This window comes from Natator depressus, chromosome 2 (assembly GCF_965152275.1).
Source record: "Natator depressus isolate rNatDep1 chromosome 2, rNatDep2.hap1, whole genome shotgun sequence".
In the NCBI taxonomy this organism is placed as follows: domain Eukaryota; kingdom Metazoa; phylum Chordata; order Testudines; family Cheloniidae; genus Natator; species Natator depressus.
Window position 1 is genome coordinate 54,732,674 of NC_134235.1, and position 27,174 is coordinate 54,759,847.

General features: G+C 39.8%; 1 protein-coding gene across 1 annotated transcript; it reads right to left on the reverse strand.

Moving 5' to 3' along the window:
- On the reverse strand, positions 1-25,341 carry PI15 (peptidase inhibitor 15). Its single transcript, XM_074943047.1, has 6 exons — positions 25,239-25,341; positions 24,339-24,676; positions 3,865-3,983; positions 3,392-3,524; positions 3,120-3,235; positions 1-136 (listed from the first exon to the last, which is right to left on the reverse strand). The coding sequence occupies exons 2-6, from the start codon at positions 24,609-24,611 to the stop codon at positions 1-3; spliced, it is 777 nt and encodes a 258-aa protein (XP_074799148.1). The 5' UTR covers positions 24,612-24,676; positions 25,239-25,341.
- Positions 25,342-27,174: the final 1,833 nt, after the last annotated feature.

Here is a 27,174-nt window from a genome sequence, read left to right on the forward strand (position 1 = left end):
TTATTTAAACCAATATAAGTAGTTTGATGTTATTCCTGGAAAACAAAGATTGTCAGTACAAGCCGATCCATAACTAGGAGGGCAAGCGGAACACGGGACTCCTACTTTATATGGCGCTTCTCCAATCCAGTTGCCCCTGAAAATATAAAGTAATACATATTTTTAGTAACTTAAGAAAAAATATCCCTTAATAAGTGCAAACTAAGTATGGGTGATGGATTGCCCATAATGTATTTATAAAATATTTTCATATTGCATGGTTGACAGACACTATTTTCGGAATGACTTTTGCAACTTTGCTCTCTAGAAAGAGAAACCAACCGGGGGACTCCTGTTAATAAGATATTAGTGTCACAATGTTGTTGCAAAGTTTTAAAACTTTCATTGATTGTATATTTGTAATGTTTATTTTCAAGACGGGAGTGGGTCTTTTGAGGATCTTGTTATAGGGTTTAGCTGATCTGGGATCCATTTTGCTGGGTATTGAGTGTGAACTCGTGATGGTTTGCTCAAAGGAACTGGGAAAACGAAGGACTAGTCACAAAGGCATGTAAAAAGAGTGCAGGAACTGTGAGATGGTTGGCAAGTTTCACTGAAAGATGAAGTCAGGGGTCTATTGAGATTTCATGATGACCAGGGATTTGTCCGGAGGTTGTGGGTGCGTAGTTTCTGCTAGAGGACCGAGGGTAAAGGTAGGTAGCAGGCTGCAGAGGCAAGCATGAGGAGTGGGGAAGTCTCAAATGAGTCACCTGAATAAGCATCCAGACTTCCAGATGCTTATACAAAGCTCTAAACTTTTAGAGATTGACCCATCACTATTGACTCTGGGATTACAGGATGGTCACTGGAGAAAGAAAGCTAAAATTAGATTTCTACTTAAATGTTGCATTTCACTAAGAAAAGAACCTTCTAATATATGTGTGATGTGCTACAGCAGTGAGTAATGCAGTTATTTGTGAAGCATTTTCTCATTCCCCCCTTCCCAGCCAATAAAGATGGATCAAAAAGCCTAACTTTGGGTTGTGTCTTGGAAGAAAGTAGGAGTCTCTCAAATACTTTACACATTCTTATTCCTATTCCAAACGGGCACAGCAGACTGCACAAGCAGGGAACAGATACTGTAATCTAGAGGAAGTGCCACAAGTTTAATGTTGGCTTCATTCACTGTATCATGAGTGATTAATAGAGCTGTACATTAAGTATATCAGTTAATTACGTCTAAACCATACACACATTTTTAAACAACCTTTCTTAATACTGTTTCTGAAATCAGAAGTTCAAGACAATGTGGACCTCCTGGCATATTTTTCAACCAGTTTATAGTAGGGTATACACATCAGCTAATAGGAGGTATAGCACTGATGTCCTAGGAAAATTCCAATTTGAATAATGTTATTCTGCACCTCTAAAACCCCTCTCATTTAAAATGGTTACAGCGTCCTTCACTTCCTGCCCTCAACTGTTGTATAGTTCTGTGGTATGTTGTGTAGCTGAGAGGTGCAAATGACTTAGTGATTAGTGAAGTGTGAACTATATGTAGATATACAGGTCCTGACCTTGAAGTCCTTGCCAAGTTTCATTCATTCTTTTCAGGCAAATTTCCACTGACATCAAAACAGGGACATAGGAATTGTCATGCCAGACCAGAATAGTGGTCCTTGTAATACCAAATCCTTTATCTGACAGGGCCAAATACTAGGGATGAAAATACTGGTCTCACTGACTTCACTGGAGCCAGGAATTCACCCAAAATACTTCAGAGGAAGATGTTAGAAACCCTTTAGGTTATGGGATAACCTGCCTATAGGGGATGTTTCTTCCTACCTCTAGTCAGTGAGTAGTTGGCTTAAGCTCTGAAGGATGATAGCTCACATCTCATTTAAAACACTGTTTTATCTTATCTGGTGTAACTGCAGCCTAACCCCTTTTTAAATCCTTCTAAGCCTTGGCATCCATATTTAGCGGCCATAAGCTAATAACTTTGATAGACTAAGGGCCTAGTAAAAACTGAGTTGGGACCTCAGGATTTCTTCTACAGATTGCAAAGTATGTCAGGATTTTCAGAACAAAAGAAACTAAATGTAACATATCATTATTACAGGGTTAGTAATGCATCAAATAATGAATCAAATAATTCAGCAGTTCTCAACAATGCCTCTTATTCATTTGCCATAATTGAATGAAATGAATGATGTACCCTAATAATTTTGTAATTACTTTCTGTTTTTGTAATTTTTGATACATACATACACTATAATGCCTGGGTTGCTATTAAAGACAGGCTCAAGTTATGATATTTGGAACCTGATTGGAATATCAGTCCAAACATCCCCAAAGTGTGGAGATTGGAGTCAGCTCTAGTTTTACTGTCTGATCCCCCTCTAGTTCCTTTGCTATGACTTTTTATATTAATTGTATTAGTAAATATAAAGGACCTGCAGTCTTGTCTCCCAAAATAGAAGTGGTTTCTTCTTTGGGGTTTTTTTCCCCAAAATTTCCCTGTTTGGGGGTTGCAACTCTTTAGAGACACAGTTAAAAATTATCTTCTTATGTATATGGCAGCTGTGACAATGAAATTACTCACACTCATTCACTGCCCTGTTCTTTACCACTTATGGGTCTGTGACATTTAAAGTTTATCAAACCTGTACTACTCATCATTGTTTATTTGGGTTGTTTTATACAGCACGATAGAAAAAAAATAAAAAAGAGACCTGAGGCGCTTACAGTTTAAGGCCCCCGTCTACAATGGGCCAGCTCATGTCAGTAAGTGCAAATCAACCTAAGTATGGATTGCAGAACTGGATTCCCTAACAAAGCCAGGGAATGAGGAGAAACAGGTGGAGGAAAGGAATAATGCAAAGGATGAGCATTACAATAATAAAAGATCATGAGATGCGCTTTTGTTAAATACACATCTTGTTATTCCCCTTTGGTTTGTTTATATACAAAAGTAGTACATTTTTATAATTCCAATTATTATATTTGTTTGAGGAAGCAGGCCCAGCACAAAAGCACGACAGGAATGCTAGCTGGAAAAAGGGAGTAAACAGTCCTATCAAATAACCCGTACATGCATGAAGTATAAAAGTAAACAGAATGAAAAGAAAGCAACTCACTTTGGGGCATAGTTGCATACCAAGTAAACAGCTCGTCGCCAAACAGATCCCCAGACATTCATATTGTGGCATGTGTGGACTGCGCAGCCTATACGGTTGGAAGTGGCCCAAACCATCTGAATAAATAATCATTATTCTTTTGGTGAAGTCAACATTGAAAAGAAATATTATTTATTTACACACACACACACACACACACACACACACACACATCACAGACAAGTCCAATTTTGAACCATAGATTGGTGAAAGATGAATGGAACTCATATAACCTGTGTATAATGTGTGCACATGGGTCCATAGCATCTCAGAGGGCATCTAGGGTTGCAATCCTGAGGATATGGAAAAGCATAGTCTTTCACTTCATCATACCACGGCTTTACCAGCTGAAGAATGGATCGATACCTAGATTAATTTAAAGACATAGGTAGGGAGGGAGGGAAAGTTGATTTTTCAAAACTTGTTATGTTAGAACATTTGGCCTGGCATCCATAGCACAGTCATTCACAAACTACTATTCTGTGGAGACCTGAAATCCTTGGTTACAGTAATATTTGCCAATGATTAATTCTCATATTCCTGAATGGAATGAAAATCTTTATAAGCTGTAAACAAATTGAGTTCTTGCCATCGCAGTAGCTAAAATGTTCAGACTGGTGTAGCTCCATTGAAATTGACACCAGCTGAGGATATGGCCCTCAATTTTTTTATAAAATAAAAGATTTACAAAATGACAGCTACCTACCTTCCAGTTCTTACAGATAGGTTTTGGCCCAAGAATCTCAGTAAGTAGGAAGGTCCATGGTCCCAAATGCATGTTGCAGCCCAAGCCTCTGCAGACTTGGCAAGAGTTTCATCCCAAACCTGACAAAGTAAAAAGTCCTTAGCAATGGTAGTGAAAAATGTAGACAAATGCAAGATGCAGGTATGATATGATATGATCAGGTCAATATAACATATCAGATTAATAGTTCAACACTTGAAGAAGATTTTTATAATGCTTGATGTTAAATCTGTGGTTCCCATGAAAAAATATGTTGTCTGTCTTACAAAAAATAAAATACAGTGAGAGATCTCCAGCATCCACAAGAACATGGCTACAGCATGTATGGGGACTTGTCAGATCTATCAGAGGGCCAGACCAAACCACAAAAGTCCAGCACCCCAAGTATGCACCTGTGCCCCATCCTGTAGGAGGAAGGGTCTTCCTATGGCACTATTCTCCCAATCCACTTTCCAGGAGTCTTTGGAAGCTCTCTGTATTGGATAGAGTCCAGAGTGGGCAGTGGGGATCCCGTGAATTGTTGGGGAGCAGGGCTAAGAAGACACACATTGTCCTGTGGAAATCCTAGAAAGGATAATGCAACCTCAGATGGTATAACATATTCCATGAAACCTCCTACACACAGCAGGTGGAATAGCCAGCCTGGCTTCTTTGAAGCAGGGCCGGCTCTACAGTTTCTGCCACCCCAAGCAGTGAAAAAAACTGCCGCCGCAAACAGCAAAAGGGAGAAGCTGCCACCGATTTGTTGTCGCGGCCTGCGGAACAGAGAGGCAGCAGCTGAATTGCCGCCGCGGCTGGCGGGACAGAGGAAACACTGCCGCGGAAACACTGCCGCCCCTTTCTAACTGCCGCCCCACGCACCTGCTTGGAACGCTGGTGCCTGGAGCCAGACCTGCTTTGAAGCCATGTTATCAGGAAAGTGAAGGACCAGAGTGGAGGCAGAGGGTGTCCTCGGAACTCATCCTCCAGGATCCACACTGAGCACGTGCTTCCATAGTTCATCCCACAGGGGATCAAATGCTATTCCCCAGTGCAATAATCAGCAAACAATTCTGTGAGGAGTTCTTTTAGTGATTTCCTCCCCCTAAGTTTTCTTCCATGATTTTTACTGTGAGAACAAATGATCCAGCACACAGTTTCTTATTACTAGGGATATTTGAATTAAAGGGGAATTTTTTCCCCTCAGGGGTTAAATAGTGTCTTCTGCTTGTTTCTCATTTGTTCACATAGATCTTTGGTTTGACTCAACCACAAACAGTTATGAAGTCATAAACAGAGGAATGTGTCAGTCAAATAATATAAATAGCAGCAATCAATAATCTCTTACAGAATGAACACATATTCAGGGTAATGCCTCTAATAATGAATATTTTACTAATATCATAGAATATGGGCAGATCCCAATATATTTAAAAAATAAAGTTGCGCTCAAGTAACAAAGTCTAGCTCCAGACTTAGATGCATGTTCATAATGCCTCAACGTTCAGGGTATTCCAGTTCAGACTTTTGGTCCAGGTCAGCTTTAACAAAAACAAATAGAAATGCAAGAAAAAAACAAACAATCTGGATAAATATTTTATCCAGGCCAAAAATATATCTCTAAAAACAAAAGCAAACTGAAAACATCCAATGAGGCTGGAGAATGGAACATACACTTTGTCACATATGATGTAAGATGGACAATTGGGATAAACGTCATAGAGGACAATTTGGCACATAATGCCCATATCTTGACAATGAACTAACGAGCTGCAATTGACAGACCAGTGAGAATGATCTCAGTACTAGAAAAATAGTTGAGAAAAATCATTGACGTTAGGATTATGGAGTGACTCAAAGGTGCCCTCTTTCAGTGTAACCAAATATGAGATGCAGGAGAAGGAATTGATAGTTTTAAATTAATTTGATTTTCGAAGTGCTTTTGATGAAGAACCTTACAAGAACCTCTTGAGGAACTCTAGTAGCCACTGGAAGGAAGTAAGTCTCATCATGGATTAAAACTGGTTGTGTCAGGAAGCTAAGAGTAGTAAGAAAGTAAATAGCCAATTTTAGGTAGGATGCTCCAGGGATCCACAAGAATGCAACATTTTTGGATGACATTTGGATTAGACTAGAGAAGGATCTGAGCAATTTCAAAAAGACCTAACCAAAATTAAATTATATTTGGGTAACTAGCTAATTATATTTGGGTAACTAGCCAAGTGGACAAATAAAAGCCAATGAACTATGTAAGTGTAGGCACACCTGTCTGAGGAGCCTCTGAATCCTTTCACAGATACCCTGATTAGACAAACCTCTAGATACTTTATGCTGACTTTGAAGGATTGCAAATCCTATGATGCACTCCCTGGATGCTCTCTGGGACTGGACAAAGCTTCCTGGGTCAGAGACTATTTCAGGGGGTCAGCGGCCTCCATTTTGTGAGTAGGGAACTGCAACAGACAGCTGCTTCTCCCCTTTGGATCTGAGCCAAGGAGAAACAGAGACCGAGTCCTGTGATTGAGTTGCCAGGCTGAAGACACATGACCAGGGCTAAGACTACACTACAGATGACAGCTTGTTAGTGCTGAGCCCTTGCTCATGGTCTCTGTCTCCATAGCTAGGCATTGAGGGGAGGAGCTGAAGACTGTCGGTTGTGCAGAACATCTGAATCTTGCTTACAGACCATTGAGTAAAGAACAAGTTACCCCTGAGCTATGGCTCTGTAATGTAACAACTGTTACTGCAACCTACCACTGTGCAACTGAAGCTGGTCACAATACAAAAGTGCCTCACTCCTTGTTTCACCTGGACTGCCTTTGCTGGACTTACCGAGTGCCGGCTTGAACTCCTGTTCAGCCACTGCACCAACACAAGAGAGGGCTGTAAACTTAAGGGCGAGCGCACAGTCAGGGATGGGGTGGTATAATGCCAAGAGTGTGGGTGAGGTTTATGCTGAAATTGCTGTTTAAAGCTGCTGCCATTAGCTGAGCTATTACAGCACCACTACTGTTTTGGTGTAGATATAGCACGAGTCTATATGAGTCTGTTTCATTTTGTATTGTATGGGTAGGATAACTTTTAAGTAAAATTGTGTTGGTTTTATTCTGGGTGTTTATTATCTGCATAAGAGCCATTATTTATATTTGTGTACCTGGAGGCCACCAAGGTATATCCATAGGTGTATACTGTGCCTGTCCCGGGAGAGGCACCGCCAGCTATCAATATTCATAGGAATTAGAGGAGTAATGCAGAGGGGGGGTGGGGTTCTGTGTCAAGCAATGTGCAGGGGATCAGACTATAGGATCATGATGGTCCCTTCTGACCTTAAAGTCTATGAGTCTGTGGGTGACTAGAGGATTCCCACCTAATTCTCCATCTCATCTGGGACCCCCAGGGTCTCCATTATCCTTAATGATGTAAGGCAGAGGGGGGAGTCACATGGGGTCACATGCCCCCCCTCCAGATTTCTCAGGCCGCCTCTCAGGCCACCTCCCAGCAGCAAGGAGGCAGTGACTCCCCCTTGGAGTGGCGCTGACCATGTGTGTGTACAACGCAGGGAGGGAGGCAGCAGCAGGGCGACTGGCTGAGCTCCCCCCCACCCCGCTACATGGGACTGCTTCTCCTTCCCTGCTGCTGGAGTCCCAGTGCTTCTCACTGCCTGCTTTACAGACCACCCACTGTGGTCAGTCACAGGGTTGGATGCAGAGGTAATATGTGGGGTAGTCACGTGTCCCCCCAGAATCTTTCAGTTGTGCCACCCCTCTCCCCCCATCCACAGTTATGTGTTACCTCTGGCAACAGATGAGGGTTGCCTGTCCCTGAGTAACCTGAGAAGGCAATAAGGGGGCGGGGGGGGAGAGAGGAGAGTTACATAAGGAACAATTTAAAGGCCACGCTTTAGAAGGCTAATAGTGGAAAAAATTACAGTAAAGGTCCCTCCAAAAAGGCACCCTCCAAAGTGAACCTTCAAAACTTGCTGAGTTCACAGTCCTATGTGCCCAGAGCTGCAGTAATGGGGTTGTCCTGGAATAAAATGGTACTATAGTTCTAACTCACATCTGTGACTGCATGTGAAGATTTCAGAATTTTGTCTATGTAAAATTTATGAATGCTAATTGATTTTATGAAATTGCTGTTTCAATGAATGTCTCAGTGTATACTCAAAAAGAAAAGGAGTACTTGTGGCACCTTAGAGACTAACAAATTTATTTGAGCATAAGCTTTCGTGAGCTACAGCTCACTTCATCGGATGCATCAATACTATGTGGATGGCTCATTAAGGATACTTCACTCTAACAATGGGCCATAAAAAATACTTCATATTGCCCATATAGCTCTCCCTGAGGATGCCTCAGGCACTGAGGGGGCCAATGGCCAACCCTGTGAGTCAGCAAGCCATGTAAGAACATGTGATATGCTCATGTGACCCTGGACTACATCTTCGGACAGTAACTTTCCACAAACAGGTTTCAGAGTAACAGCCGTGTTAGTCTGTATTCGCAAAAAGAAAAGGAGTACTTGTGGCACCTTAGAGACTAACCAATTTATTTGAGCATGAGCTGTAGCTCACGAAAGCTCATGCTCAAATAAATTGGTTAGTCTCTAAGGTGCCACAAGTACTCCTTTTCTTTTTTCCACAAACAGGGGCTGTAGGCTTTGGGACAGTAAATTTCCATGCACATGACAGAGGATATAAAAAGGCAACTGAGACATCTCCATTTTGTCTTCATTTCCTGCTTCATTTCTCTGGACTGGATTTCTAACAAAGAAGCTCTAAACAAGGACTGATTACCCCAATTTGTTTGAATGATTCCAGAGAGGCTATTGCAAGTTAGCAGTTTATTCCATCACTGCTACAAACTTGGTACAAGGACTTTGCAATTAATTGTATGTATATGATCTATTAACCATTTATAACTCTCTCCTTTTATTATTAAACCTTTAGATTTTAGTTACTGAAGGACTGGCACCAGCATGATTATTGGGTAAGATCTGAGTTATATATTGACCTGGCTAAGTGGCTGATCCCTTGGGATTGGAAGGACCCCAATTCTGATTAAACTGGTTTTCAGTAACCACTCATCATAAAGTCTAAGTGTCTGGGTGGAGAGCCAAGGGCTGGAATGCATAAGGGGGCTCCGTTTTTGGCTTCTTGTTAACTAGTGTGGTGATACCGAAGCTCGTATATGTTACTGATTTGATCACTGATCACTAAACTCTAATGATAGAATGACCACCAGTTTGGGGTGTGTCTGCCCTATTTCTTAGCAGTCTGTCCCGAATTTGGTATTCTCAGTTGTGACCCACTGAGGCATGGTGACAACATAGTCTCCATAGATTTCTATCTAATACTAGGATTTAAATAGGATTATATATGAGCACTATGAAATGGATTGTAAACTGGCAAAGGATAATGATAGATAACAATGCTTTTTGCATTTGGAGATGGATAAATGTGTCCAGTGATATACTTCAGTGATTAGTGCTTAGGCTAGTTTTATTCAGCATATGACTTGGAATAGAGAACAAAGAGTGTAGCTGCAGTTGACACTAAATGGGGAGATGTTGCAAACATGAATCAGGACAAAAAAATAAATAAATCAAGGGATTTGGAAAGGTTGAAAATATAGACGAGAAATCCCAAGATTATATTCTCCACAGACGAATGCATCTGATAAAATGTAATCCAAAGAACCAAGATACTTGAAAGAAAGAAAGAAAGAAAGAAAGAAAGAAAGAAAGAAAGAAAGAAAGAAAGAAAGAAGGAAAGAAAGAAAGAAAGAAAGAAAGAAAGTATTGATTGTATTCAGCAAACTAAGGGCCTGTCTCTGGAAGCCATCCATATACGTAACCCCTGTGGACTTCAATGAGCGTTCCACATAGACAGGATCACAGCCTAACTTTCTGTCTGGATGGCAAAAGAGAAACGTGCATACAATTTCAGGCTGTGCATGCAGAAGTATCTTATCAGAGCAGGGAAGCAGTAAGGCCCTCTTTTTATGGCATTGATGAGACCACCCCTAAAATACTGTGTTTCTTTTGATTTATTAATTAATCATTATTCATTTTCAGTCAACAGTACAAGTTGCTAGGAGTTGTGAAACATAAAATAAGACATAATTCTTTTTATTACTGGCTTGAGTGAGGCCAGAATTTCATCCCTGTTGCTGTTGTTTTTACTCTCTTCAAGCAAGAAGTACAGTAAATCCTATCACTCCCATCAAGTATAGCAAATAGCAGAGGAAAGTGTAAAAAATACTGCTAATACTGCTAATAATGAATGAACTGTAAGAAGTGAAACTAGTATTCTTTCATAAGGATTTTTCAATATAGTTTGCTAACAGTTACAAACAACCTCCATTCCCGAGGTGTTCGTAACTCTGAGGTTCCACTGTAGGTTCCATAGTGCCCAATTTGTAGCTGTTAACAGCATCCTGTCACACCATGAAACAAATGTCTTTGAGACAAGGAAAAAAAATGTATTTTCTAACTTTGCTGGGGATGTCTGCAGTCAGAAGTCCTCCATCACCATTGCTTTCACAAAATCGAATGCAAGCTTGCTAAAGAGCTGCTGACTTATACTATACATAGGTTTCAATTTCTAGATATATTTATTTCTTGGTAATTTCCCAAGAGCAAAGTGCACCTTTTAAAATGGTCTCTAAACAAAATTACTTCTGTTTTATTAGTGAAGTAAAATATTTAATATGCTTATTCTTAAATACACTATTGCACTTGGCAGCAGCTGTTCAGGACAGTTTGAACATACAAGCTTTGCTAAGGGCATCTGTGGACGATGAATGTGCAATGTCATGGATAAATTATACTGACTAAAACAAAACAAACTGTAAAATCAACACTCTCCATTTTTCTGAGCATGCTATTGGGATATATCAGACTTTAATGACTCAGATTTTACTGGCCTGCAGAGAGCACATACCATTTTCACTCTGTACATGCACCTCAGAAGTTTTCTCTTGCATTCATTGAGTGCCTGCTGTATGAATACTCAGTTGTAATAGAATTCATGTCACCCATTTTTTTGGGTTTACTCTTTTGGAGGAGTACTTACTGGTCTCAGTGTAGAGCAGGCTAAAGTCCCACTGTAACCTATCTTGAAATGACATATTATGCATTTATCACTGGATTCAAAGTTAAGCATTCGTCTAGGGCTTGTCTATGTGAATATTTATTTTTCGGCAAGCTGGGCTGTGAATCTACCTTGTGCTAACCTCCCGTGCACTAACTATCCATGTGGACCCTGCTGATGCACACTAACAGTTTGGGACTGCACTTAATCTACTCCCATTTCAAAGCAGTGTCTAATTCAGCACCCATTGACTTCAATGGGGGCAAAATGAAGTTTGTGATTGTATTCCCTCATTATGTTCAGTCATCATGCAAAAGTGGGGTCATGTAGAGTTAACAAGCACAGCTAAATGTTTCAGCTTAAATGCTCTCAGCAATACAATATGCAAACCATGCTGATGTTTAAACTGCCACTGTCAGATGTCAGAGTTCGCATCACATTAAACTATATGGAGCAATTCCTTTCAGAGGAATTTTGTCTGTTTGAGGAATTCCTGGTAGCTCACGAACCACACTGCATCACGTGACAGCCTGAAGGTTTTCTTAACTAGAAGGGCTAGAAATACGCACACACTCTATGTATACTTAATGGAAGCTTAAAATCTGTGCAGATTGAAGGGTCTACAAGAGAAGTGCCCATGTGTGAGCATTGGTTTAGTCCCAGTCACAGCCCTGGAGGAGCTGGAGTTGGTATACAGACCTCTTTCAGTCCCTGGATAGCACTAGAAGAAGCATAGGGCTCTTCACATGACACCCCATCAACTTCTCTAGACAGCTTAGAATGGTACTGACCAGTTCTGGAGGCAGCTGCATTCAGCCTCAAAGTCTCATAGCCTAACACAAGTCAAAAGGGAAAACCAGTAGAGAACTTTGAACCTCAGACTGGTGCATGGAGAACACCACTCTCCACTTGATGAAAATAAACAGGCAATCCCACACCTCGGTGTGTATGTGCAAATATTGCTTTTAAATGTTATACTAGAGTATATTTCTTTGACTTGATTTATACTGACACAATCAATTGTTTCCTCCCTGTTATGAAAGATTATCAAAATTCCACCACTGGATAATCTTGTACCAGAGGAAAAATCCATAGCCACTCACTAAATCAATCACTCACTAAGGAGGTAGTTTTCTACCTCATCTCTTTAATGCATTATCGGAGAAACAAAGATAAGAAGATGCATAATTTTAACCACCCATATTGCCCCTATCATCACTGAGATTTATGATCTGACTTTTAAATTCTGCAAGACGTGTTGTGATTTTTTTTTCCCCTTGGAAAGAAATTGCTGCTTTATTCCAAATTCACCAGCAAGGTCTGTCAGCAGTTTACTAAATTTCTTATGCTTAGGAGTGTTGTTACAATCTTCTTTTTAGTGGCTTACTCCAAAAGTGGACTACAGTAGAAAAACTTCTTTGAGCTTTTTTACGGGAAGGTAAAATAGCATCGATTCAGGCATAGCTCCTTAAGCCACTAATACCTATTTATAGTTGAAATGGTGTTTTTAAAGCCAGCTCTTTAACTGTGTCTATGGCGTCGGAGTTATATTTTGGTGATTGAATTCCTGATTTTGGCGATTGAATGCAAGCAAGTATTCCAGCAAATATATAAATGGGCCTCTGAATTTGTGAGAAGTCAGACTCAAGATCCATAAATAAATTTTCCTTTTTTTTCAAGGAAATCAGTCACTTTCAGTGAAAAAAATTAATTTAGTTGAAAACGCATTTTTCCGTTGGAAAAAAGTTTTGATGGAAATTTTTTGACCAGTGCCAATGTTTTTATCTCAATCCTCTCTTACTGTGATGTGTAAAAAGGGAAAATAGGAGGTACAGCATTCTTCTTCTCTCCTACTCTACAAAGGGGAGAAGGTTGTCTGGAGCAGCAGGAGGTGCTGGAAAGGTAAGAGGGCATCGTGTAGAAAGGGACAAATCAGGCAAGGTATTCAGTGATAGTACCGGCACTTCTGTCATGCGCCCATATATTTCTGCATAATTTGTGCTTTCATTTAAAATATTTAAGTTTCTAGCCCTTATAATCACAAATAAAATTTTATAAATATGAGTAAGTATAGTGTTGTCTCCCTGAATCTGCTAAGAGACGGGTGCCTTAACTGGCCAATTCATATTAATGGGATGTTAACTCTGAAAGGTAATGACAATGCTTTAAATTACATTAATATTAAACTACTGATCATTTTAGGAGAAATGTTGAACTACTCTGGAATACTGGGAAGATCTTAGGTTTATGGGACAAGTACAGTTGGAGTTTAGCCACACTTGCCTCTGTTTTGATACTGGTCTCGTGTTGGTATGAGATCTTAATCTTTCCTTGCACAGATAATAAACTTGCCTAAATAGAGATATATTTTAATTTGACCAATTTAAATAAATCACTTTGATGTAAACTTTTGGAGTAGAGAGTCTTTCATGTGTAGTTGTATACATACCTGAAACCTTAATTGCACATGCATAATTACAGCATCAGATTGTGAATAAAATGAGGAGATAAGTAATTGTGAGGCCATGTGTACCCTAAGAAAGTAGGAAAAAGAAAAGGAGTACTTGTGGCACCTTAGAGACTAACCAATTTATTTGAGCATAAGCTTTCGTGAGCTACAGCTGATGAAGTGAGCTGTAGCTCACGAAAGCTTATGCTCAAATAAATTGGTTAGTCTCTAAGGTGGCACAAGTACTCCTTTTCTTTTTGCGAATACAGACTAAGACGGCTGCTACTCTGAAACCTAAGAAATTAGGCTGACCCAGCTACGTTGCTCAAGGTTGTGAAAAACCCACACCCCTGGGCAAAGTTGTAAAGTTGACCTAACCCCCAATGTAGACAGTGCTAGGTCAACGGAAGAATTCATCCAAGAGTTTACCAACTCTTGGGGAAATGGATTAACTACAGCAACAGAAGAACCCTTCCTGTTGCTGTAGTGAATGTCTATGCTGCTATAGTGATTTAAGTGTTGACATAGCCATTTTGTCATGCAAATATAAGCAACATCCTCTTGGCTACTAACTTGCAGACTCCTTTTATATTTGTGGCCTCATTTACATTATATTTGTGGCTGCTGATGGATTTTTCTTTTCAGTTAACAAACAAAAACCAAATCAAACCAAACCACCACAATGGCCCAAAGAGAAAACGGCAGGTACGTTTACTGATGGTCCATCAAAACCATTACATTTTTTACATCAAATTGCCTGTTTTATTTTTCACAAGACAAACATTTTTGCTTATTTATTCAACTGGCTGTGCAGATCGGAAATACTTCTTCATAAAAAGTAAAGCCTAGGGAAGGAGAAAATCCTTTGCAAAAAGACTTCTCTCTGTGACAAAAAAAAAATAATTGGGGAATGGGAGGGGGAAATGGGATGACTGAGGAATGAAATCCTTGGCCCCAATCAGCTAGGCTGTCTATTTTGTTCTTATATAGGTTCTTATACCATGCTCATCACTGTAGCATCTGAGCTCCTTCCAGTGGTGCATGAAGCAATGCGACTACATATTTGTCATGCGTTGTTGTCTGTACAGCTAGAGTACAGCTACAAATGTAATCATGGGGAGGAACAGCAAACATGGCCTGCTGCTGTCCCATTGTGCAGGGCTTTGTTCAAGGTGATTCACTCAGTGTGCAGATCCCAACTGGCCATGCTGGCACGCACCTAGTACCCCTTTCTATGGAGACCTACCACATTGTGAAGAGAGATGCAGAATTCCCCTGCACAGATTCTCTGCTGGCCCCTCTATACAGTGGACTCGCAACTTTTAAAATGTTTTCAGGTATTCTGTGGATATGTAGGACCCCCCCAGTATTTGGCCCTAAGCTTAATAAAACAACCAGCATTCCTTCTGCTTGCATGCTTTTTTAGCAGGGTGATTGAAAATGCCTCCTCTCTTCTCTCTCATTCTTTCAGTACATACTGTGTGATGAAAACATATGAGCTCATTGGAATTTATATAGACAGATTTGGCAAGCTTTATATATTTATTTGGGCTGTGAGATCATTTGGATTCAAGGCTGACTCTCTCTAAGAATAAGAATACTTTCTTTGCTCTCAACTGCCACCTGTTAGAAATATTACTACGCATACTGTAACTAATTAGTACCTAGTGTGTGTCTAAATTCTGCCTTAATACATGCAGCATATATTTGAAAATGTAGGTAGAAATTCTAAAAGTCCACTTTGTAAAGAAAAAAATGCTCATTTATCACACAAGGCCACCTGCAAGATGTAGCTCCATTTTGGATATTATTGCAAATAAATATGAGCAAACAGGTTCACATAAAGTAACCCAAAGGGAAATTGTTCTGAGTTTCAAGGACAGTTGATTAACATTTTAAAATATATAACACAGCTCTGAACTTCTGGTAAGCAGAATTGCTGAAATACTACAAGGAGGAGGGTTGCCAGCCCTCCAGGATTGTCCTGGAGTCTCCAGGAATTAAAGATTAATCTTTAATGAAAGATTATGTCATGTGATGAAACCTCCAGAAATATGTCCAACCAAAACTGGCAACCCTACAAGAGGGCCGCTCCTATGGTATTCATTTCCAGCATGACCAGGATCAGATGTCCTCGAAATCTCACAAAAAGCCTGCTGTCATGAGACTTCAAGCCAATTTGCAGAAACAAGAGGGGTAGATAAAGTTTTATATAAATATCTACATTTTTGTGTACCTATTCAGTCCAAATCAGTCTTCAGGTATGTTGGCAACAAGAAGAAAGCCAAGGAAAGTGTGGGCCCCTTACTGAATGAGGGAGGCAACCTAGTGACAGAGGATGTGGAAAAAGCTAATGTGCTCAATGCTTTTTTTGCCTCTGTCTTCACTAACAAAGACAGCTCCCAGACTGCTGCGCTGGGCATCGCAACATGGGGAGTAGATGGCCAGCCCTCTGTGGAGAAAGAGGTGGTTAGGGACTATTTAAAAAAGCTGGACGTGCACAAGTCCATGGGGCCGGACGAGTTGCATCCGAGAGTGCTAAAGGAATTGGCGGATGTGATTGCAGAGCCATTGGCCATTATCTTTGAAAACTCGTGGCGAACGGGGGAAGTCCCAGATGACTGGAAAAAGGCTAATGTAGTGCCAATCTTTAAAAAAGGGAAGAAGGAGGATCATGGGAACTACAGGCCGGTCAGCCTCACCTCAGTCCCCGGAAAAATCATGGAGCAGGTCCTCAAGGAATCAATCCTGAAGCACTTACACGAGAGGAAAGTGATCAGGAACAGTCAGCATGGATTCACCAAGGGAAGGTCATGCCTGACTAATCTAATCGCCTTCTATGATGAGATTACTGATTCTGTGGATGAAGGGAAAGCAGTGGATGTATTGTTTCTTGACTTTCGCAAAGCTTTTGACACTGTCTCCCACAGTATTCTTGTCAGCAAGTTAAAGAAGTATGGGCTGGATGAATGTACTATAAGGTGGGTAGAAAGTTGGCTAGATTGTCGGGCTCAACGGGTAGTGATCAATGGCTCCATGTCTAGTTGGCAGCCGGTGTCAAGTGGAGTGCCCTAGGGGTCGGTCCTGGGGCCGGTTTTGTTCAATATCTTCATAAATGATCTGGAGGATGTTGTGGATTGCACTCTTAGCAAATTTGCGGATGATACTAAACTGGGAGGAGTGGTAGATACGTTGGAGGGCAGAGATAGGATACAGAGGGACCTGGACAAATTGGAGGATTGGGCCAAAAGAAACCTGATGAGGTTCAATAAGGATAAATGCAGGGTCCTGCACTTAGGACGGAAGAACCCAATGCACAGCTACAGACTAGGGACCGAATGGCTAGGCAGCAGTTCTGCGGAAAAGGACCTAGGGGTTACAGTGGACGAGAAGCTGGATATGAGTCAGCAGTGTGCCCTTGTTGCCAAGAAGGCCAATGGCATTTTGGGATGTATAAGTAGGGGCATAGCGAGCAGATCGAGGGACGTGATCGTTCCCCTCTATTCGACATTGGTGAGGCCTCATCTGGAGTACTGTGTCCAGTTTTGGGCCCCACGCTACAAGAAGGATGTGGATAAATTGGAGAGAGTCCAGCGAAGGGCAACAAAAATGATTAGGGGTCTGGAACACATGACTTATGAGGAGAGGCTGAGGGAACTGGGATTGTTTAGTCTGCAGAAGAGAAGAATGAGGGGGGATTTGATAGCTGCTTTCAACTACCTGAGAGGTGGTTCCAAAGAGGATGGTTCTAGACTATTCTCAGTGGTAGAAGATGACAGGACAAGGAGTAATGGTCTCAAGTTGCAGTGGGGGAGGTTTAGGTTGGATATTAGGAAAAACTTTTTCACTAGGAGGGTGGTGAAACACTGGAATGCGTTACCTAGGGAGGTGGTGGAATCTCCTTCCTTAGAAGTTTTTAAGGTCAGGCTTGACAAAGCCCTGGCTGGGATGATTTAATTGGGGATTGGTCCTGCTTTGAGCAGGGGGTTGGACTAGATGACCTCCTGAGGTCCCTTCCAACCCTGATATTCTATGATTCTATGATTCTATGATTCACATATACTCCTAACTGTTTCAGGTTTGCCCATCACTAATGGCCAAATAGTTTTCTTTCAATTCTCTGCTTTTCTTCTCATCTTTAGAACCAGGCTTTAAAACAGTAACAAGCAAAGGAAGAAAATCAGTAGGCTGACAAATGTAATAGTAATAAGTTTCTTTCATATGTTATTATTTGTGTATCTTTTGGAAAAGTCAAGTGAAAGAGTTACAAACCTCAAAATATTCAGTGTTTTCCTAACCTACTCCAAGACTCATTTTATTTGGCACGATCTTACTCAGGAAGAGGTACCAAGGGGATCTAACTTTATCCAACTGATGATCATACTGATAATTTGCCAAGAGCCTGAAGGAAGAGTCATTTGAAATCTTTCATCTGAAATATTTTCAAAGAGAAATGTCTTGTATTCAAGAACAAAAATCTTAAAGGAAATTTTGTTTCTCTCAAAATTATCCTCTTTTATATGAAAAACCTGAAACTTTTCTAGTTTTGGTATATCAAAAACTTATTGTTTTTGGTTTTTCATTAAAAAACAACATTTCAGAGAAAAAAAACTTCTTCTATTTCCTTTGAAAATGTTCATGGAAAATACTTACCATTTTCCAAACAATTCTATCAGAAAGACAGATGTAACATACATAAAAGACCCTATAGGAGCTGCTTTGTTCTTCAGAATACAGATATGATCCAAGGAGTGATAAGTCTCAACATGTGATGCTCCATCTTAATACAAGTTGACAGGCATTGAATGAAGATATAGAGAACCATTGTTCTCTGGGCCACACCTTCACACTCAGGGTCAAGCTGGCTCTGGGCCACACTGGAGAACTGCAGAGGATGTATGAACTATAGTAAGCATAACTGGACTATACCATCTTATAGAGAGCAGGTGGTGTCTCAGCAGTTTTTGTCTCTTGCTCTCTTTGGCATGCACATTTCCACAATTCTGGAGAACACATTCTCTTTCTCAGTTTTGTCTCAGAGGTAGAAAGAGGACAAAAATGTAGAGGTTTGAAGTCACTACCTTCTCCATTCATGTATGAAGCTAAGTACTTTGTGTACTTTGAATCAGGATTCTTGTGAAAAATGTCTGTCTTTGTTTTTAGCCAAGAAGTTCAAGAGGTGCTATATTTAATAATGAATGAATGTCCAGTTCCTAGGGCTCAGAGTTACTGCCTTTCTATCAGAAACCTCAATAGGTTTTCTTTTCCCCCTCTGACTCAAACTCCCAGAAGGCTTTCTGCTGATATTACATTTACATAATGTAAATGTTCATCCACACTTTAGCATAGACACTCCAAAATATTTATGCCTAAAACAAGTGAAAGGAGTTCTCATGCCAAAGCAAATTTAAACAGAGCATTCCTTACCATTTTATTGTTTGAGAAGTTCTTCAAATTTTGCCGAGAAGGGATGTTTTCCAGTGGAGGTCTTTTCTGTTAATCTTTCAAACTGTTCTCCAATCATTCACTATGAAACACTTCCTGGCTTTTGTTTTTGACATACACAGTAAGAGCTTTACTTGGTCTGGTGGGAAGCTGATTCACTCCCTCAGGTAAGTGAGAGCATCCTAAAAGCTGCTCTGACTTATGCTGGCTGCCAGTGGCCCCCGAGGTCAATACAGCAGAAGTGGACCACTGGGGCACAGGGAAGCCACAGCTAAGGCCCCTTTACACTGCAATGTCCCCTGACCAGACACCAGATCCTTGTACATTAGTCCTGAATACGCCAGATTTAGAGACAATTTGTTCTGCTGGCATGACAGAAAGCAGCCTTAACATAGGGGAGAATCTGTGACTTGTCTGTCCGTTACTTTATTTCAAGCTTTACCATTTATATTTTTGAGATTTTTGAGAACTATGTGACTGAGACAATTCAACAGACATAACTTCTTGAACAAAGTCCACTGTATGTTATTCCTGTGTTGGTACTATTGAGGTAGTTAGCAATCCACCAATTAAAATTATTGGGCCTAATTTTCATTTACACCAATGCTGCCTTTCACTGCTCTGGTAAAGGAGCCTTAAAGTGGATGTAACTGTAATTTACATGTATTAACAATAAAAACATGGTAGGACATAACCTATGCAAAGAGATTAAAGACATTTGATATGTATCATACAACCTAGAGAAATGATGCAAAGAAGACAACTTTCTGTAAATACTTGAGAGGTAATGATATGAAATGGAACAGGGAGATACATTTGATTAGTTGGTTACAAACAGTATATAAAGAGTAATAATCTCAACTTCCAAAGGAAATATTTAGGTTAGTCATTTGGAAATCATTTCTAATGCTAATGTAGCCCCTATTTCTTTTTCTGATTTCATGATGTTCAGCCAAAAACATTTCACAGGTTATACTAAGGCAAATTCTTTGCTAAGAGAGGTTACTGAGACATCATCACTATGCATGTTCAAGAGTAGACTGCCATATGTGTTTAATGAAGATGACAGTTCTGCAAGGGGTTGGGACAGACTGTACGAACTAAGAGATCCTGTCCAACTCATTATATATGACTCTTAAAGGAGTTTATCCTACAATCCTTACAAGCATAGTTGATTTCAATGGGATCATGCACATGAGCAAAGGCAAACAGCTCAAGAAACAAAACATCTTCTGAAATATATGAAAGAACAAAAGAAACTAGTACATTGACACCTGCAGCAGTACTAGTTGCATAATGCTAATGTGCCAAAGTATATAAACAACAAGGCATTTTATCAGCAGTGCCAGAGTGCTGGAGGACAAACCAACTAATCTCACTTTATTGTTTTATGATGAAAGGTTTTCAGGTGTCAAATAAGCCTCTTTAATGTGCTTGGAATGGTAAGCAAAATTGCTTCAATCTACTTGACCTATCCACCACCCAGTGTGTACTTCAAAAGCATCTTCAAGAGTAACGGGATGGCTAGGAATGTTTATACAGAGACTTTCACCTTTAGCTCTCTAGTTTAATCCAACTAATAGTATTTGAAAGTTATGACCATCCAATGGATACTTATGGCATTCTGTGAAATGAATTTGGGAGCTCAATACAGCTCTTGGTGAACCTGAAGACGCTTTCTAAATACACACTGGGTGAGATATCAGTTGAAAACTAATAACTTGCTGGTCAATAATATCAGGGTGAAACGTATGTAGCAACATTATAGGCAAAGTTATGAATTCCCCCTGTATGATATTGTTAGCACATGTTCAAATGCACACAGTCCTGAGTAGGCAAAAGTTGTGAAACAGGTCTCTCCTAAGCAAAGGAATGTATGTTTACCAGTAGAATCAGAACTGGGCCCAAATAGATTAACTGATTTTAATCATCTGTTTGCAGTGTTGCTGTAGCCATGTTGGTCCCAGGATATGAGAGAGACAAGGTAGGTGAGGAAATATCTTTTATTGCACCAACTTCTGTTGATGAAAGAGGCAAGCTATTGAGCTATATAGACCTGAAAATCAGCTCTGTGGAGCTTGAAACCTTGTCTCTCTCACCAACAGAAGATGGTCCAATAAAAAATATTACCTCACACACCTTATCTCTCTCTTTAACACTCTGCATCAGATATTGCTTAATACAATAGGTCTGATTCTTTTCTTGCTTTCCCTGGTGTAAAACAAGAGTAACTCACTTGAAATCAATGGAGTTACACTTGTGTAAACCCATATAAGCGGAGGAAAACCAGGTCTCAAATAATAATGTCAAATAACACAAACCTTTCATGTTTGCCAGTGCAAAATCCAAATAAAAATGTTAGGACCAGAATGTATGTGTTTTACTTTTATATGTCTGAGACTGATGCGTGGCTACAATAAAAATATATCCCATTGTCCTTATCAATTTGGCTATCAAACTAAATGTGTCATGGAATCTCAAGAGGTCTGGCAATAAGTTAGCTGGCTACCGTATACAAATCTTGTGCATTCTTGGCCTTTCCTCATATCAGGAGTATAGCCAAGAGAAGCCCTGTAACATGTAAGAATTTAAGACAACAGGTGTCTCAGCACAGCAGATGACATAATGCCCAATGGACTCAAAATATTACTAAATGTAGAGATTGCATGGGAGGCAGAACAGACTTGGGGTCAGAAGATGTTAAAGGAGACAAGCATGCATGGGGGAAGGGGCAGAGAATTGGAGTATGGGGTCCTGTGCTAAATCCTAAACCCTTATCAGTAGAAGGGACTGAGAAAGTGGAAAGGAGTAAGAGTATAGGGCCTTTATGAGGAAAAAAAGGATGTAATCAGGGGGAAAGAGGAGAATGTGATTTGTTTGGACAGTGGGGAAAAAACAAGGAGAAACAACATATTTTTGAGGTTTTTTTTCCAAATCAGTTTGCCCATCCCTATTTTAATGTACTATATGAAATGATCCACTTTCAGCTTGCCTCACCAAGATGTCTACTCAATGCACTGAAACAGCATCCTCAGCTATTTCAAAGTTCTCCTGCATCTGACCTGCTTTTCCCTTATCTTAAGGTGACTAAGACAATGATTTAGGAAGACCAGCTTCACAACTAGCTGTGCCCTTTTGCAGGGGCCTCAGGGTAGGATGACATAATTCTGTGAATGTTCAGCATGATACATTTGGTCTATTGGCAATGACAATATGTTCCAAATATTGTATGTAGGAATGGATATTGAATATCATAACCTCATAAATGTAACAGAGACCTGATGTTCCCAACAGCACATTGCTGATGAAATTATACATACTGAAATTTCATGAAGAAATTACATGGAGGCCTCACAATGGAATCCAAGCTTTCCATAAGACTCCAATAGAATGCTGTTGGGTGAGGGGGCAGCGAGGTGAATCATTGGTAGTGTCTTGAGCTACAACTTGCAGATCTAACTGAATTGTGATCCCTAGTCCTTTTGCCCAAGTTCTCTGAACTCTGAAAGAGGAAACAATGGAACGCATCACTGCCACTGTGACCCCTGCTGACTAATTAAAACAGGAAGCAGTGCTTCAGAGGAGGCCTAGTTTTTGTCTTGGTGGCTACTGAACTGGCTGATGCTGAAAGCAGCACAGATACACCTGCTGGATGGCTGGTTGCAAGATATTCTACGTGAGGAGGGCAAGAAAGGGAGTAAAATGTAGCTTGTCATGAATTTCACCCCTACTGCCAACGGCAGGATCTTGCTTCTTTGTCAGACCTGTCAGCTCTAAAGGTCACCACTTTGGGGTGAAGCCCAGCAGAATGCCCAGCGATATGCAATGAAGCCCTAGCAGTTTCTGAAAGGTGTTAATTCACCCAAATAAATTAAATGAATGGAGCCATCCTCCTCTTTCCTGCTCTTCACAATTTCTTTACTTTTGTCTTGTGAATGATTATTTTACAAAACCCATGAGAATATGATTTTTTTTCCTGACATTGCTTCTGAAGCGAATTTCATCTGGTTTCATTGTAGTCAATTGCACAGTACATTTCCAAAAGACACAAGGCAAAGGGAGGGTGAGGCTAGACGGCCCTTCTCCCAGACATCACAGTGATGTTTATTTATACAGAATCAATAGAAACCATCAGTCACAGAATTCAGTAATTAAAAGGCTGATTGAGCTTGACTTTTGACCTTTTTATTTTTTTCTGCCTTTGACCTTTCCACTTAACCAAACGTCAAACTCAATCTCCATCAGAGACACAAGCCTGATGCTGCAAGGTTCGGCACACTCTCAGTTCTCTGAGGTGCCCTTGGGAGATACTCAGCATGTTGCATGATCAAACCCAGATTTAGGTACCATCTGTGACAGAGAGAAGTCCAAATTGTTAATCATTAGCTACTAAAGAGGAGGGGTTTGTTTTTACTACCATCATCCCCTTTTCTGCATGTCATGTTAGTGGTGTCATGTTTCTTAAATCTGTTAACCAGCTGTTGTCATCTGAGATGCTACTGTGTCTTTAAGCGAATATTATACTCCATAAACAAAATTTGACTGCCCTTTAAAAACAATGTGAATTCTTTACTTAGTAAGTAAAAGGACTTCTGCTTAACTGGCCTATTTTTTACATTAGAGTACTAAAGTATGCATGCATTGAAAGTTGAAACACATATCACAGATACACTGGCTGACCAGTCATTTCAATGACAAAGCATGAAATCATAATGAGGAAATAACTAGTGTGTTCAGTTAGCATACTGTAGGAAAAGATATTTCCCAGGAAGAACTTTAGCCAATAAAGGGAAAAAATACCTAGGGATATCATGCACACTGATTTCTGAGTAAATCCAACATGTTTAGAGAAAAATTTTAAACAAGTACTGTATCTGACAGAGAAATAAAACCATTATATGAATACAAAATATGCATGCAAAATGAAAACCATGATCACCAGACAAATCAATCTCTGCAAATAGTATATGTGGAAGAGACTAGCAATGTTCATGGGATGAATTTTTTTAAAAAATACACCAGTGTTAGGACTTAGTGTTCTCCCTAGTAATTCAGTAACTGAACTATTAATAATTAGGATCTTAATCACTTGGTTTAGATGCTAATTATTTAAAAGCAGATTGTATACCCCTTACTTACCCTCATGAGCAGTGACTCACAGGAGTAACCCTATTGACTCAAGTCCCATTGACTTTATTGGAACTACTTGTGAGAGTAAATGTTCACCAGGGTGAGTAAAGGGTTCACAATTTGGCTCTTAGCTCTTATTATTATTCATTACAATACTTCAGCTAAAAAAAAACATGTTATAGTAAAGCCATGCAGTGGTTACAAATCATTTGTTTACTGAACTAAAAAATGTTGGCTTGGCTCTGGAAAATGAAATCACTGATTTATAGTCTCTTATATTTTCCAGCAGGTCTAATGAAATGTTATTCCCCTCTCAGAAGTAAACGAAAAACCACTTACCATATACTCCATGTTTGAAGCAGGTGGAAAGACTTTGCCTCGGACTTGATTATGATAATCAAGGATGGCAATCATGTCATTCTGTGAAATGTATCGCTTCCTCCTGACTTTGGGGATCTTTTCAGAGTCCAAGTGAGCTGCCAAAGCTGCTTCAATGTCAGTGAAATTTTTGTTTGAGAGGAATAGGTCAGTGGAATTGGGTAATGCTATTGCACTTGTTTCACATAGAATGAAAAATAAGAAGGCACAACTGATTGCAGAGATTACTGTCATTTTAGGGCCAAGGGAGATAGGCCACAGGGTTGCTCAGCTTTAAGGCAGGAGAGCAGAGAGCAGATCTGTGGAAAAAAGGTGTCAAAAGATGTGATTCTATACACAAATTTATGGCTTGATAGAAAAAAGGAAACTTTTTTCCCCCTAAGATCAAAAGTCCCCCCCCCAACTTGTTAAATCTCTGATACAAAACAATCTAGAACTATTCCTTCATAACACAGTGTAGGAAAGTGAACATTCATATGAAGGTTTAAAAACTAAGGTCAAATAAAATGCCATCATATATGGACTGCCATAATTACAGATACACATTCTGCACACTGACTGTACTAATACACACCATCAGTTTTTTTACTACACACCATACCCCTTGTTCTAACTGGGCAGACTGCAAGGAATCTCACAGAATTTTATTTACTGGGGATGAAAAATACATTCCAGGGCATGTCTTTTACTGCTTGCACTCATGGTTCTGATAATGCCTCACATACAAACTAACAGGCAAAGAACATAAAAAGCATGAAAATAGGACAGCTTAGTAATAATATTCAAATCTCACTCCAGCAAAAAGTGATGAACCGTAATAAAAATGCATGCAAAGCAAACTTATTGAGCTGAATGGCTTACCTCTGTGTAATACCAAAAATCAATACAGTACACTGTGATCCCAATTTATACAGCTCTTTCGTATGTTGTAGTGTGAACTCTTATAATGAGGACTGTGTCTTGTTACAAACCCTCAAAGAACAAAACTCTGCTAGTTTTGAAGCTGCTGGCTACAGGAGCTACTAACAGCTTTTATATATTACAGTCTGTATGATCCAGAAAGGGCAGTCTCTACGTCTCTTCCTAGCCAAAATGGGAGGGGATGAGTTTTGCACAGAACACACAATGATTGGGTGGCATCTTTTTAATGTAGGTGGTTAAGATATTGTATCACACCCACTGCTGCTATACAACAAAGAGGAAAAAGACAAACCTCTTTTTTCTCAGTACTTCTTACCTTTTCTCTTACAGTTTTCCCCCCAGCCTCATTTGATTAAATTCATCTTGATTTCTTAATATTATTTTATGGTGATAATGGGAGGTGTATATGTTTTGTTTTAAAACATCAGTATTCAAGTAACAGGAAATACAATTTATATAGGCAATGACTGAGTATAAGGTAGACCTGGTAACTCAGACAACATACAATGCAGCATACAAAGTTAGTGCTCAGAACAGTCCATGGGAATGCCTTTAAAGAATGGTTTGTCACTGAGCTGTGTTAGTGAGCTTACAGGACATGCAAGCAGCAGCATAAAAGAGAAGTATTTAGTTCATTCATTGTGGAGTGCAACAGACACTCAAAGCCCTGCTCCTTTTCACTCACTCTCTTGCTCTGGCTTTCTCTGTCCCTCTCTCTCTCACACACCTACAAGTTCCAAAGCAAGGATCAATAAAGCTTTTAACTAACAAATAGGTCAGTTACCTGAACTTCTAGCTCTGAGAAACTACAGAAACAGCATGACTAAGAGTGAAAGAGGGCCAGGGAACCATCTGTTTCAGATTTAACAGCATATAAATTGGAATTATTTAGGCACAGGATGGTTCAGCCACTCATACTGCAAAGCTGAGGGCACAATACTGAGGCCATGAAGAATGTAACAGCAGCAGCAGCCAGTGGCTAGCAGCCAGCAGTCAGATATTAGGGGGCTAGAGACTGGAGCATGTTCAATGTCAGGCTGAACGAGTTTCCAGGAGTAGGAAATTTGGGGCACTCGGTAAGACAAGACCCCTCAAATTATTTTGTGATTTCATAAACAAGATGTGGAATATTCACGGGACATGGGGAATGGAAACACTTTCAAAAGAGGACTCATCATTAGTTTATACACCATACATTATCACTGAGTTTGCTAGTGCACGAGTTTACAGTATTTCAGCTGAAGAAGCACGACATGAATTTATAGCCAGGAAGTGTGATCCAATGGTTAGTTCATGGGACTGGAAGCCAAGACTTTTAGGCTCTATCCCTGGCTCTACTAGGGATCTCTGTGTGTGGTCTACACAAAGTCATTTCATTTCTCTGTGCAATATGTACAATAGTCCTTCACAGACATGTTGTAAGACTCAAATAATTCAGTTTTGTTGATGCACTTTGCAATGAAAGGTGTTATGTAAGGATAAGGTGTATTATTATGATGATTATTATAGTGTCATTATGTATGCCCAATTGTCCAACACTGGTGCCTAAATTGTACCCATAAAATATTCATATGGATGACCAAACAAGAAATCTTGAACACAGGCATATTTTGCGTGTATGATATTCGATATTGGATAATTTGTTCTATTTAATTTTCCCCCTATGTAAATAAAGTCCATATTTGTGTATATTACTGCTAAGTAACGATCATCTCCTTGTTTGAATGTAACAAGACAAATACTCAGATAGTGTAAATTGTCAATGATTTGAGAATTTGGCCCAACCTCTTAAGAAGTTCAAAGGATTAATTTTGTAAAGCAATCACATTTTAAGATTGGTATAATTGTTACTTAACATTTATATTGTTGTTACAAC

Coding starts and splice junctions, on each gene's coding strand:
- PI15 (XM_074943047.1), bottom strand. CDS start 24,611: ATGACAGTAATCTCTGCAATCAGTTGTGCCTTCTTATTTTTCATTCTA. Junction 3,984..24,338: donor CTTCAAACATGGAGTATATG/GTAAGTGGTTTT, acceptor TTACTTTGTCAG/GTTTGGGATGAAACTCTTGC. Junction 3,236..3,391: donor TGTGCACACATTATACACAG/GTTATATGAGTT, acceptor TTATTTATTCAG/ATGGTTTGGGCCACTTCCAA.